We start from the raw sequence: 15,751 nt of genomic DNA, 5'->3' as shown, positions 1-15,751 counted from the left end.
TATTTTATACTTGTGTGCTCCTGCTTATAGACTTGATTGGAAAAGTTATTATTTTTTTTTTAAATAGGTTTTTCTAAAAAAAGTATAAGATACTAGGCTAAGCACAAATTCCAGACAAACAAGTTCATTAGGTCTCTGTGGGCCTAATTCACTAAAAGTTTGAATAGATCAATGTCTTTTTTGTAAAAAGTATTTAAAACTCTATTTGGTCTTGGAAGCCCATCCTGATGAATAACACATTACAATGAATGTATAGCAGAGGGGGGTGAGCTTGTCCACTGACTTATTGCCCGACTTTGGTCAAGTCATCCCACTGACTGTAATTCTGGCCACTTGCAGAATTGACACAAAAGGACACTTCCATTTCTAGGAGGATTTTATAGAGCCAGACCTTAAAATTAGTTTAAGTTAGTCTAAAATTCTTAGCACAAATTTTTGGTCATACAGTCATACATCTGCTGACAGGATCCATTTAACTTTGTCCTTTTGGTGTTTGTGGATACAATGTATTTTACTATATTTAAATTCATTATTTATTTTTTCCTGGGAAGTTGATAGATTACTGTGAATAAAAGCTATAGTTTCTTCCCCTTCAACAAAATCTCAGTGTCAAGATAAAAAGAATTCCCCTTTGTTAAGAATGATTCCATTTAAGCATCATTCATTAACTCCATGCAATTGATAGAGTTTAACACTTTATTTGCTACTCCAGCCACACTTTTTTTCTCATAGAAGAGCAACAAATGAATGAATATTCACACCTAACTTTTAGCTTCAGGCTAAAATGTATTATGCACCATATTTTGGTTTTTAAAAATAATCACCTTGTCACAGTTCAATGGCAAAGTGAAGTCAACTCTGTCAATAGAGACAATTTGAGGGGGAAATAACACTCTTTACCCCCTTGAGTATCACTTCATTTGAATGCTCCTGATTTTTTACCTGCTACTTTTTTGGGAATGCTCCATGGGACAATATAATGAAGTCTAAAATACCATACACTGAAAGCTCATCTTTGCTGACAGCACATAGCTGACAAGTCCTGGTGTTCTCATACATTGTCCCTATTTGAACACTATATTTTATGTACCTAAAATGCATGTCTAGAAGGTTCCTTTTAAACTCCACAAGCACAGAAAAAACCTGGATGCCCATATGTCTAACAATGTATTGCATGAATATATTAACACCATCACAGCACCAACTGTTTTCATTGTTTTGCTATAAATGGGATCATAGGATATACATTACTTCAAGTGTATTTTTCAACATATCTCAGAAGAAAGCAAAATCATTTGTTAAAAATATTTAAGTGATAAAATAAAAGTAGTAGACATTATCTATAATAGAAGATATCAGCAATTGAATGCAGCTGACATGAATTTTTTTTTTTTGACGAGAGGGGTGATAGGGTTGTAGAGAAGGTTTGTGTTCTATGATTTTAGAATTTACTCTCCAAGAAAGACCAGAATGACTTTCACAATTTTGTCTTTATATTTTAGGGGCCAGAGACTTTTAAATTTGCCTTTGTTTAAAGTAGATTAAAAGTAAGTTAAGATTATTCCTTAAGAAAATCAAGATATCTTTAATGGCTTGAGTGGTTCAATTTTCCTACCTTTATTATTATTATTATTATATTATTATTATTTTAATTGGGATCAAAGCCTTTAACTAAAGAATTGATATTACTCTGGCATATTTTCAGATAAAGCACAGAAAATATGATTACATAAATCAATGAATTAATGCATAAGAACAAATAGAAGAATTCCAGGGTCCTTCTACAAATCTCAAGAGAAAAAAGATTATTTGTCATATAAATGTGTATATAATTAATATAGGTTTTGCCTTAATATTTTATTTTTTGCCCTGGTCTTGGCACTTCTGAAAATCACTTAAGCTTTCAGTGTTTGGGACGATGGTGACCACAGGACTAATGGTATCAGGCTCTACCTTCTAGATGGTGACATTCTGAAGTCATAAGAGATTTATAGAGATTTTGAGGTCCCCAGAAGAAAAGCTGCATATGAATTCAAGTGGCAATCACTGCCAGGACTTAAATATACTACATCTAAGAAAATCTTTGGTTTACTCTTTTCTTAAATTTCAGGAGAAAAAGTTAAGAAAACTCATATTATGACAGGCGGCAAAAAGCCAGTAGTTCAAAATGGTTGATCCAAGAAAGAAATTGTATTGAGCTGTGGTAAATGAGCAGAGTAAGAATAACTTCAGTGAATTTCATAAAGGTCAAAGACAGCTTTGAAGACAAAAGTCCCAAGCTGTGTTCTGTAGCTCCTCATGAATTTTTTGTTGTAGAATTGCATATATGTGGACCTATTTTTCTAAGGGGTTGTAATAAAAGCCACAAAGAAAGTGTGGGCTACTATGCAAATTAGTAAGTCTATCTATAGATATATAACTCCATAAATGCCAAATGAATACACATGTGAGGGACAGGTATAGTTTGTGATCATTTTAAATTCCATTTTACAAACTTACAAGCTTTCTGGACAGAGTGAGAAAGATATGCAGATAGTATGAGATTGTCAATGTGAGAAAGATATAATGAACTAAGAATATTTTTGTAATGGTTTAAAACAGTCATCAGTTACATACCATTTAACAAAATCCAATTAGGTAGTCAATTATAGACCTTGCTCATTTCTTAGTGTCTCCTTTTTCTTCTAAGATGGTTATATAACAAGATAAACTCCTTGTGCTATTTGAGAACAAAGGAGGTAAAAACCATATCTTATTGTGTGCCTTGAGTTTCTTCTTGATATCACTAATGCTTGTGCACAGGATTTGGGGATTAAGCCATTTTTATTGAATTGAACTGAGTGCTGTCCATATGCTCAAGAAATATCACTAAGATGGTGTCTCAAAGGGAAGGTTATGCAGCTTTAGTAGCAGCTTAAGAGAGGCATAGACATCCTTTAAACTATTAAGGTAACTATGGTCTGCATGAATCAATACATAGCAATGAAATGTAATGGTATAACTATTCTGGGAAGACCACATTTGGAGTAATGCATCTATTTCTCAATAGTGCATTTTGGAAGGTCATTAGTGTACAATATAGTTGGAGAAAGGTTTGAGAAAACTAGAAAAGTTCAACCTGGAGAAGGCTTTTGGGGGCATTTTCTTTGTTTTGATTTTCTCAGTTTCTTATGAAGTATGAGTATATATTTTTTGTGGCTCTGGAGGAAATAAATAAATGAGTAGCTATAGTTAGAGAGAAGCACATTTAGTTGTATCTAAGAAGGAAATTTTGATTTTTCAGTGTGTTTAGTATTCTAAATAAAAAGAAATACGTAATTCCACCTAACATTACCATTTTATAAATGTAACCATGTATTCACACTGAAGTAGAATAGACATAATCTCATAGTAGAGGATATTCTGTTACTATGAATAAATTCAACTTTAAGAAAAACTCAGGGCATTCTTCTTATTTCTCTCAATTTGTCATGGGCCAATGAAAACATCACAAATTGGCCCTGATCTAGGACTAATTTTGGGAGCCATTGGCCTGGATTCTGTGATTCAATTCAATGCAAGGGTGAAGGACAACTATTGGTAGTAGTTTTATTTATTTTTATTTTTTAAAAGATTTTATTTATTTATTTGAGAGAGAGCGAGAGAGCATGAGCGGGAGGGAAGGGCAGAGGGAGAAGGACAAGCAGACTCCCTGCCAAGTAGGGAGCCTGATGCACCTTGGGGCTCTATTGCAGGACCCTGAGATCATGACCTGAGCCGAAGGCAGGTGCTTAACTGACTGAGCCACCCAGGTGCCCCGGTAATAGTTTTAAATCAAAGATTTTAAAGTTATTTTAGAGTATGAAAGCATCTCTCATCTTGTATAAATGATTAACAAAATATTAATCTCTCTAGAATTGGAAGAGAAAGGGTTAAAAATAAAAAAAAAAAAAAAGACCTCACTTTCTTAAAGCCCTCTAAAATGCATCTGACTATTTCTTCTCTTTATGTTAAGCTCTATTTAGATGTTGGTGCAAATTGGTTACTGAAATGGACTTTTCTGCTTCCTCATTTTCTCTTCATTTTTTTGTTGGGCTGACTGGTTTCAAATCTCATGAACTATAACGATAGGCCATAATTTATATGTCAGAGTTAGCAAACTCTAGATGAATGGTAGTAAGAATGGAAGAATGTAGTCAGTATTTTTCAAATGTCCTACAGCCTTTTCCAGCTTCAGAAAGAAATGTGAAACTACATAGAGAGCTAATCACTTCTTCCACTGGAAAGTAGCCACCTTTCTATCCAATTGTAACTTTATCCAATAAAGAAAATGTATTTAATTTATTATTTCAATTTACAGAAGTGCATCCACAGCCCAGACCTCAGTGTAACACAGAGTATATATTTTATTTCAGTAAAGAAAGCCTGAACTGCATCAATATTTGAAGGACCTGGAACTGTATGGAGGTCAACAGATTCTGGAGCACTCAGACAACCCAGCATATCTGTCTGTGTGTTTGAATGCCTGAGGCTATGTACCTTACTGAGTTCCCTACATATTTAAAAATGACACACCTAGGGGATTATTATCTGAGTGCAACAGGAGTCCCTATGAAATCTGATGCATAATCAATTCCTAGTCCCTGCCTCCATCATCACACATGTAGCTTGACAGCTGCTTAAAGCAGAATCATTTATTTCAAAGCCTTACTCTTTACTTTCTAGACCGAACAATTCCCATGTTCAAAACAATCCATTTAATTCTGAATTGCAGGCTAAAGTGACGTATTGGAACATTGTAAATAAAGTTGTATGTTTCTTTAAAACCTCCCTTTAGAAGAGTTCATGCCCCTCCCCCACTTTTTTTTTTTTTTTGAGTTTCCATGAAGTTCTAGGACTTTAAATAGCAGCAATATCACTCAATACCCTTGTTTAAGCATCCCCAAAATCTTGGTTTCTGTTATACACTGGGTTAATCTTTCTATGTTCAAAGTAATATAATATGTACTTTTTCCCATGGTTATCACAAAAGTAACATAGTGATTCCAGCAGAAAAATATAATCAGTGTTATAGAGGATCATCCCAAAGCCACTGTTGATATGAATCTCCTTGCCAAGTTAAGGAAAAGGAAGTAGCACAAAATCGGTCTTCTATAAACAAAGACATTCTGAGATCTAACTTAGAAACCTAACTTAATTTCAAGATCAGTCCTCCATCATGGTATCTTGTTTTGTGTGTGTGTGTGTTTGTTTTTATTTTTGTTTCTGTAACCCCATCCCCCAGTTCTTCTCAAAACTTTCCATATTCTCAGTAATGTGTGTGTGTGTGTGTTTTCTCCATTCTTAGACTCAGAATCAGTTATACCATAGCACTCTGAAGGGCAGTATAAAATATCTCATTGGAGTTCAGGGACATGATCAAAGTCATCTATATAAAGGTTAGTGAAAAGCGTGAGGTAGTCTGAAGGAAGCATTCCATGATTCTTTCATGGTTTGGCACTGGAGCTCTGTGATAGGCATCCAGAATAGGATTAGCAGACATGAAATTGTCTCCAACTGAAGGGTGTATATGCTTACTTTCATCTTTATCTTAAGACTCATTACTTTCTGATATTGGCTAAGATGTAGCCAAGCTGTTTTTGAATGCCAACCAAAAATAATGTGCTAGCCCCTCACTAACTAAAAAGCCCCAAACACAATCATGTCTAGAATAGAATTTTGTTGCAAAGTTGTTTCTAGGCATTTATTTGGAATGAAAAAGGAATATTCTAATAACAAATTGTTAAAAATATCATTTTAAATTAGTATTTCCCTTTTAAGAATATTTTGGTATTCTGGACATGTTAGCTGATCTATGTCATTTTCTTTTCAGTTTAGGAAATTTTCTAAGAGGGCGCCTGGGTGGCTCAGTCGTTAAGCGTCTGCCTTCAGCTCAGGTCATGATCCCAGGGTTCTGGGATCGAGTCCCACATCGGGCTCCCTGCTCGGCAGGAAGCCTGCTTCTCCCTCTCTCACTCCCCCTGCTTGTGTTCCTGCTCTCGCTGTGTCTCTCTGTGTCAAATAAATAAAATCTTTAAAAAAAAAAAAGAAATTTTCTAAGATTTGAAGCACAATTTTTTATAGCAGATGCTAATCTTTGTTTTCAAGTAAGGCATTTTGGTATTTCAGGAAAAATTTTTATTAAGCTTAATTACTTCTGTGCTCATTTGATTCTAGACCCTAAATAGACTCTAGTTTAATCAATGAGCCTTAGGCCATAAGAACAAATGGAATATTAAATCTGCACAGACAGAGAGGAATGGAGGGACTGCTTAAGAAGATATGAGGAATTCACGTGTCAACAGAAAAGATGAAGAATGGATTAAGGCATTATCTGGAGAAGGTACTAGAAAATTACCATTATGGGGTCAGTAGAAACATTTTTGTAGTATTCTAGAAGTGCTTTTGTTCTAGTAAGAAAATAAGATTCTATATAGCAGAGTCACTTCTGTGGCCTTTACTTGCACATAAAAATTAAAATTCCAGAGGTAAACTTCCTTATTTCTATTATTTCTAGATCATAATTTGGCTGGGAGATAGATTAAAATACAACTATTTTATCTAATTTTAACTATTTAACAAACATTCAACAAATGTCTAACTTTTTCTCTCCTAAAAATTATCTTTTTATATGTGGGAATATTTAAATAGATTATAATTTTTCTTTTACCTAGGAAATGATTACTGGTGGTTGTTAATTTCTTTAGCATTGTGAATCTATTTGAGAAGTCCAACAAAAGGTTTGCCCCAGATAAATACTTACATACTCATACAATCTTAGAAAAAAAATTATGGCCTTCACAAAATGCTTGAAGTTCATCCAGAATGTTTAAGAAGCCCTAGATTAGAATAAGATAAGATTGCAGGTTGGTTAACAGTTACCATGACTGGAAGAAGTTTTGTTGGTGTCTCAGAAGTAAAAATAGCTGACAAGGCACACAATCCTGGTTGTAATCTTTAGAAATGATGTCGTTTATTAGCCTATAATGAATGTTCAGGATTTTTGGAGTTTCACCAACTTCAGTTTTAAAGTGAAACTTCATTGCTATCTGATGCTGCGTTTATTTCAGAAGTGAGAATAATTACCAGTGTGCATTCTAAATAGAGTGCAAGTTAATTTCTATTAGTGACAGCATGTGCAATATCATATGTAAACAACAACAAAAAAAGACTACCTAATTAAAAGGAGATTTCAATTTTCTAAATGTTGGTGCTCATACTAAATAATGTGTCTCAATTGAGCCAGCTTATGTCTTTGCCAAGTTTCTGTCATTTGGCAGGTTGTTCCAACATTTAAATTCAAATATTCAATGAAAGGAGCTCTGCAGAAAGGACATTTTTCTGAATGAACAGTCTTACCTGCCATCGATATATGAAACAAACTATTGCCCCACCCCAGTTATCATTGGACAGCCAGTCATTAAAAATTGATTGAGTGCTTACTATGTGCTAGGTATTGAAGTACAGTACAATCTTTATCTTAAAAAGCTGTGGTCTACAAAAAGAAATAAAAGGCATTCAAATTGGCAGAGAAGAAGTCAAACTCTCACTCTTCACAAATGACATGATACTTTATGTGGAAAACCCAAAAGACTCCTCCCCAAAATTGCTAGAACTCATACAGCAATTCAGCAATGTGGCAGGATATAAAATCAATGCATGATGCATGATAAAATCAATCAATGCCCAGAGATCAGTTGCATTTCTATACACTAACAATGAAACAAAAGAAAGACAAATTAAGGAATCGATCCCATTTACAATTGCACCAAAACCCTAAGATACCTAGGAATAAATCTAACCAAAGAGGTAAAGGATCTGTACTCTAAAAACTACAGAACACTTTTGAAAGAAATTGAGAAAGACACAAGGAAATGGAAAAACATTCCATTCTCATGGATTGGAAGAATAAATATTGTTAAAATGTCTATGCTACTCAGAGCAATCTACATAGTCAATGCAATCTCTATCAAAATACCATCGAAATTTTTCAAAGAGCTGGAACAAATAATCCTAAAATTTGTGTGGAACCAGAAAAGACCCTGAATAGCCAGAGGAATGTTGAAAAAGAAAACCAAAGCTGGTGGCATCGCATTGCCGGACTTCAAGCTATATTACAAAGCTGTAATCATCAAGACAGTATAGTACTGGCACAAAAACAGACACATAGATCAATGGAACAGAATAGAGAACCCAGAAATGGACCCTCAATTCTATGGTCAACTAATCTTCGACAAAGCAGAAAAGAGTATCCAGTGGAAAAAAGACAATCTCTCCAACAAATGGTGTTGGGAAAATTGGACAGCCACGTGCAGAAGAATGAAACTAGACCATTTTCTTATACCATACAAAAAGATAAACTCAAACTGGGATGAAAGACCTAAATGTGGGACAGGAATCCATCAAAATCCTAGAGGAGAACACATGCAGCAACCTCTTCGACCTCGGCTGCAACAACTTCTGGCTAGACACATCTCCAAAGACAAGGGAAACAAAGGCAAAAATGAACTATTGGGACTTCATCAAGATAAAAATCTTCTGCACAACAAAGGAAACAGTCAACAAAACCAAAAGACAACCGACAGAATGGAGAAGATATTTTCAAATGACATATCAGATAAAGGGCTAGTATCCCAGATCTATAAAGAACTTATCAAACTCAAAACCCAAAAAACAAATAATCCAGTCAAGAAATGGGCAGAAGACATGTGTAGACATTTCTCCAAAGAAGACATCCAAATGGCCAACAGACACATGAAAAAATGCTCCACATCACTCGGCATCAGGGAAATACAAATCAATACCACAATGAGATACCACCTCACACCAGTCAGAATGGCTCAAATTAACAAGTCAGGAAACAACAAATATTGATGAGGATGAAGAGAAAGGGGAAACCTCTTACACTGTTGTTGGGAATGCAAGCTGGTGTGGCCACTCTGGAAAACAATATGGAAGTTCCTCAAGAAGTTAAAAATAGAGCTACCCTATGACCCAGCAATTACACTACTAGGTATTTACCTCAAAGACGCAAATGTAGTGATCCGAAGGGGCACCTGCACCCCAATATTTATAGCAGCAATGTCTACAATAGCCAAACTATGGAAAGAACCCTGAAGTCCATTGACAGAGGAATGGGTAAAGATGTGGTATATATATAATTCATCAAAAGAATGAATTCTTACCATTTACATCTATGTGGATGGAACTGGAGGGTATCATGCTGAGTGAAATAAGTTAATCAGAGAAAGACAATTTTCATATGGTTTCACTCATATGTGGAATATAAGAAACAGTGCAGAGGATCATAGGGGAAGGGAGGGAAAACTGAATGGGAAGAAACCAGAGAGGGAGACAAACCATGAGAGACTTTAACTATAGGAAACAAACTAAAGGTCTGGAGGGGAGGTGAGTGGGGGGGAATGGGGTAACTGGGTGATGGGCATTAAGGAGGGCATGTGATGTGATGAGCACTGGGTGTTATATGCAACTGATGCATTACTGAACTCTACATCCGAAACTAATAATGTACTATATGTTGGCTAATCGAATTTAAATTTAAAAAAAGCTGTCTTCTACTGAAGAAGCAACTAGGATTTAGTGTGAAAAATGTTATCACAGGGCAATATGGGTTAGTCTAGCTTCTCATTCAGACTTAGTTGTTGTGGAAGATTTATTGATTGTATGTTGAAATTTAGACGTAAAGATGAGTAGAATGTAGTATGAACAATGCAAAGGTATTTGGGAAAATGAAGATGGAATGAAAAAAGTTAGTTAGGGACCTAAGAAGAAGATATAACAGGTTTAGAGTACAGAAGCTAAGGATTTTGATTCCAAGAGCAATGTGAAACTAGTATAGAATTCTAAGCAGAAGAATGACATGCATTATTTTGAAAATTAGAAACATCATTCTGGCTGCAGTAGAAAATAGTTAGAAAGTTGGATGCCATTGAGAAATTGTAGGTAAAAGATATTGGTGACTTCAGTAAATGTAGGTAATGGACAGGAGTGGGGTATTAAATAATTCATCAGAATTAACACGTGAATGATTGGGAGGGAAGCAAACTAAAAAATGATGCCCTTATTTCTGTTTTATGTAACTTGGTAATTTTAACTTCTGCTTTTATGTAAATGGTAGGACAATTTACAGTTTATGATAGAAGAGGTTTTGGAAGGAAAGAAGATGAGTTCAGTTTGAAGTATGTTGCATTTTAGTTGAATATGGAAAATCCACAGAATGCCCAGTTAGTAGTTAGATAGGTGGACTTGATGTTGTAAGACCAAGGATATGTATATAGGTATGGATGTTATTCATATATACACAAATGACAGAGGTGTCAAATCCCAATTAAAGTAAGACTGAAAATGAACCATTGAATTTATTGACAAATGTCATGAATGTGCCCGACAAACATGAGCCTTTGAGAACAATCTTAATGAAGGTGAATGTAGAAGCCAAAATACCACTGGTTGACAAATAGGAAGTGAGGAAGCAAAAGCAGTGAATGGAAGCTACTCTCTCAAGTAGCTGCTAAGTGGAGGGCAGATACCACTGAACAATGTTCACTTAAAAAAAATCTTCCAGGGGCGCCTGGGTGGCTCAGTCGATTAAGCGTCTGCCTTCAGCTCAGGTCATGATCCCGGGGTCCTGGGATTGAGTTCCGCCCTGGGCTCCTTACTCAGAGAGGAGTCTGTTTCTACTTCTCCCTCTGTCCTTCCCCCAACTTGTGCTCTCTCTCTTTCAAAAAAAAAAAAAAACCTTCTGTATGTTGCTTGAAAGAGCTGCATTTTTCGTATATGTAAAGCAAAATTCTACCAACTATGTATTATTGTCAAACTAGAATTAAACCACCAAACATAGGTCTGAGATTTATTAGGCTTTGTACATTTTGTTTTCCTTCCCTTGTTAGGAAAATCGGGTTGTTTACAATCACTGCAAATACTATTTGGCTTTTATTTTCATGTGTAATGTCAAGATTGGGTGTAAGAGTCAGAGACAGAAAAAAAGAAGAGAAACCCAAGCATATTTCTCTTGGGTTTGGATCAGCTGAGGTTCTCCCTGAAGGTTGGAAGTAAGCTTATTAAAATGAAAGTGCCTGCTCTCTTTTAATTATTATTTCAAAATGTCAGATCACTGGCTTGAAGGCCTGACTAGCTGAGCATTAGCCCTTGAAACAGTCAAAAGGCACAGCGTAAGAAAGTGAGTTCAAGTGTGATGAAATCTCCCTGTTCCATTGGATTCTAGTGATCAGAGCCATGGTAGGTTAGGGCAGCTGTCCACGAGAAAGGTCAGCAGAATTGGGGTGCCAGTGTATTTCTACAGAGCCCACTATTAGCTTAGTGTGCAGAGATATTGCATACTAAATTTTCACAGCGCAAGGTTTCTGATCATAGGTCTTTATTCTTTGTTAGTGAAACAATGGGCTGAATTTTGCATCCAATGTTGACCTGATGCTGTAAATCTGTAAGTTGATAAGCTAAGAAATTTGTCAAATCTATGATAATTATTTTTCAGTGTACAGTGATTCTAATTCATTGGTCACCTTGCTGAGTGGGCCATACCAAGCTATGACAGCTATGTACTGATAAGATAATTAGATAAAAATTCTTTGATCATTTGAGTTCAAATAAGGGAAGTGATCTAAAATATTTTAAAAACTATTTTCAATATAATTAGTTGAACTAGCATCTAAATCATATGTTATTAGGCTTTTTATTTAGTAAACTCATCTAGTACACATCATTAAAGTGGCATTTACTGTCTCTATTTAGCTAGCAATTTTTTTCCCAAGTAATATGGGATGAAGCCATAGTATAGGAGTTAAGAGCTTGGGATCTAGAGTCAGACAAGCCAGGTTAGAATTTCAGTTCTACTATTACTAGCTGGGTAATTTTGAGTCAACTATTGCTTTCCTCTGTGTCTCAGCATCCTCATCTATAAAAAGATGATAGAAATGGTACTTCTTGCCTTGAGATATGAGGACTAAAAGATAACTCAAACCTTCTATAATAAGCATTCAGTAAGTTTTCCTGGGTCTGACTTTGATATTTACTGCATGCTCTGATCCCCAACAGTTCATAAATAAGTTACCTGGCATATCTCACAGGTTGACCTGGGGGAGGAAGCAAAATGGCCATAGCCTCTGAAAGAAGGAGCCGGGCAGCTTAGCCCTGGGAGGGCCCACAGGAGGACCCAGTCTGCCTCTTCCTTCAGCCTCTGCCCACTCTCCCCAGCTGTGCATCCAGATGTGGCTCCTCCGCAGTGACGGGGCTCACACTGGTGCAGGCTGGACTGCTTGTTGCCATATATACTCCTCTTGCTGAAGCTGCTGGGCCAAGCAGCTCCAAGATGCTAAAGCCCAACGTGCCTTGTGGCTGCTCCCACTTTTTGCTTCAGGCCAACCTACCCAGGGAACGACTTAGGTGCAAGTCAGAGTCACAAAGGCAGCTGTCTCCATCCACACTGTGCAGCTTTCCTATACCACTTGCTCCTCTTGTAGAAGGTCCTGGCCATGACCATTAGGTACAAGTGATTGTCATGCTTAGTCATAGTACTAAAATGCTTGTTTTAAAAAAGGACACTAAGTTCACTTTTCTTGGCAGCCGCCATTAGCTCACAAAGACCACGGTAAGTCCTAGCTGTGTCGATGGGCTCTGGGAACTGCTCTGCAATCGGGCTGTCTGTTATGAGGCTGGTGTTGCTGGAGTACTTGCAGGTGAAGATCTTCTCTACCAGCTGGTTACAACTCAGTTTCCCAGCCTCAGAAGTCTGGGGATCAACAAGCCGGCCATAGTGTAGAGCTATGCCTAGCAGGGCAAAGATCCTGCACTCAAATGTATACTCAAAATCTGAGACACCTGTGAATTGCTCAGTGACATCCAGACCTGTGGCCAGTTTAGGCAGCATCGTCATTGCATCATGCACAGTGTGCTGGAAATGAAGCTGAAGTCCCTCCGATTTCTGGGGATTGATGGACAGGAGGCAGTCTCCAAGATGGACCATGAGCTTATCTAATGTGCTCACTTCCTCCTAAGACAGCAGCACACACACAGAGAAATATGTGTGTGTGTGTATATATACGTATATACTGTAAACACACATGCATGTGTATATATATGCATATATGACATAGATATGGCATCTTTATATAAAATTGTTACTTTGGGTTTTATTGGCTCTTACAGTGTGCTCAAAGTGCTCCTTTAAAGTAATGTTTTCAATGCTTTTTTTTTGATAATTGTCTAAAAAATGTTTAAATGCTGTTAGTTCACATAACTTATTTTGATTTCTAGCCTCATCATCTTTCACATTACCTTTAAAGTATAGTAAAATGAAAATATTTAACATTTGAGAGAGAGAATATAGAGAACATTTCATCTTCTGTTATAGAACCTAAAATACATGTGTGTGCATATATGTGTATATACAGACACATGTACATACAGACATATACACATGGATGTATATACATATAGAATACATATTTACACATATATGTATATATTTATGCATACATATGTATGCATGTATATGTGTATATGAACACATTAACATTATAGGCATATTTTATGCTATATAAAATACATGTGCGTGTTTTTCCTTATATTTTAACAATGGAAATATATAAATTTTAAGATAATAAAATATAAAGAGACAAAATGACTTACTTAAAAGGTACTTCTTATCTCGGACAATAATTTTCCCTTCTTCTAACAACTAACAGTAAAAGACTTCAAATCCATCTTGAGATGTCACATAGTTATATATGTGATTAACATATACTGGGTTTCTCATGAAAGAAAAATAAAAGAATCTCTACATCATCTAATACTAACTTCATAATGGGCTCAATTGAAGGAGATGTGAGAATTGGCAGTTCTGAATTTCATTGATATGAAGTTTGATTACTCTTCTAAGCCTCATATAGTTATATTTTACTATCAAACAATTTTGATAGGAATGGTGGAAATGACTGTACTTATAAAAATATTGTCCAAAATTTATAATCAATTTCAACAAAAATTGTTTCCAAATGTACATGAGACCATCATCAACAGAATTTCAGTAGAGATAAAATACTTCCTCTGTGTGTGTGTGTGTGTGTGTGTGTGTGTGTGCGTGTTTTAATCCATTAGAAGATTTAGTCTGGTCTGCCTGACATAAGGGTGATAGGTTTCTATCTCTTAGTCTAATTAACACCTTTAATCTTTTTTAATGGTTAGGCCTTCTCTCTTTGGTTTTGAGGCATGCTAGAGATAAAAGCACGGGAGGATGGAGGTTAATCCTTCCTGTAGTTTATTTCTTAATTTCTGCCACAGGGATTCCCTTTCTATCGTGGCTATTTATTCAGGAACCCTGATGATATACTTTGAGTAAGAGACAACAGATAGTTGGTTTAGAACTATCAGTGAATATTACTTAGATATCAAATTACAGGGGCTGTAATTCATAGCTGTTAAATGAACACACTCCAATTTCTTCTATGTCTTTTTATTATTATGCCTAAGAAATGAACCACATTAGTGTTTTTAGAATTGATATTGAAACCAGATAGCACCATACCTTGAATTATTCTAGCAGAATGGTAACAACGGTGGCAAACAACCCCAGATTTAGTGAATCGAGGGTGTTATAGATGAATACTAGTGTATTGATGATGGCTTCCTTTTTCTCACTAAAATGAAGAATATTGAATTTCCTGGTGTTGATAATAGAAATATGTTAATTAAAATTTGGCAATTGATAAATTATAGAGATTTGATTTTTCATTTTAAAATTAGGATTTTTTATGGTTAATATGTCTTACATGAGGTAAGATGTTTTGACCATTTGCCCCAGAAGACTTAACATTTTTTTAAAATTATTTATTTATTTATTTGAGAAAGGGAGAGAGAGCACAAGCAGGTGGAGGGTCTGAGGGAGAGGGAGAAACACATTTCCCGCTGAGCAGGGAGCTGGACTTGGGGCTCGATCCCAAGACCCTGGGACCATGACCTGAGCTGAAGGCCACCGCTTAACTGACTGAGCCACCCAGGTGCCCCGCCCTAACATATTTGTAAGACAAATTTTTTTTTTCAGAATTTTTGAAAATATACTGAGATTTTATTTGTAAAAATGTTCTCTTTTTCAAAATTCTCCATTTGGAATTTTAAGCAAACTTAAATTTTTAAGTATTTTGAAATTAATAAAACCTCTTCAATAGACTTGTATGACTTGAGATTTCAGCTCAAATATTATATATTTGATATATGTATATTTATATATCTTCAACCAATTTTGCTTTAATTGAACCAATATGCCATCTCTTCAGAATTGTAACTGAGGAAGAGCTTTTCAAAATGGACTTGTTTTCTTTAAAAAAAAAAACGAATTAAAATATTCTCAATTTGACAAGAGTTATTAAAGTAAACGTTCCTGCATTTTACATACACATGCTCACACACACACACACACACACACACACACATTCTAAAGATCTCTAAATAATTTTAGGTAGAAAAACTCAGGAGTCAAGGATGCTAATTATTTTAAAATGGGACAAATTCCCTGGAGAAAGTACAATTATAGGTAACTTATAAATTAAAGCACTTTCAGAATTCTCTATTATGAGCTTTTTAGAGTGTTTGGTAAAATATATGTGTGGAACACACTTGCAAAGAAAAATATAATAATCAGCTCTACCTTTACTTCCTGCTATGGGCACTGCTTTTATTCTGCATATGTAACTACATA

The 15,751-nt window shown here is 35.6% G+C and overlaps 1 protein-coding gene across 1 annotated transcript; it reads right to left on the bottom strand.

Moving 5' to 3' along the window:
* Positions 1-12,467: 12,467 nt before the first annotated feature.
* On the bottom strand, positions 12,468-13,021 carry LOC116643240 (ubiquitin carboxyl-terminal hydrolase MINDY-1-like). The gene has a single exon (XM_032422017.1). It carries the CDS (start codon positions 13,019-13,021, stop codon positions 12,587-12,589), a length of 435 nt encoding a protein of 144 aa, XP_032277908.1. The 3' UTR covers positions 12,468-12,586.
* Positions 13,022-15,751: the final 2,730 nt, after the last annotated feature.

The sequence above is a fragment of the Phoca vitulina genome, unplaced genomic scaffold, assembly GCF_004348235.1.
Source record: "Phoca vitulina isolate PV1807 unplaced genomic scaffold, GSC_HSeal_1.0 scaffold25, whole genome shotgun sequence".
Classification (NCBI taxonomy): Eukaryota; Metazoa; Chordata; class Mammalia; order Carnivora; family Phocidae; genus Phoca; species Phoca vitulina.
Note: the sequence above shows the minus strand (reverse complement) of the source record. Positions and strands in the feature narration are given on the sequence as shown.

What these genes read in the sequence shown, in the direction of transcription:
- LOC116643240 (XM_032422017.1), bottom strand. Translation starts at nt 13,021, where the DNA reads ATGGTCCATCTTGGAGACTGCCTCCTGTCCATCAATCCCCAGAAATCG.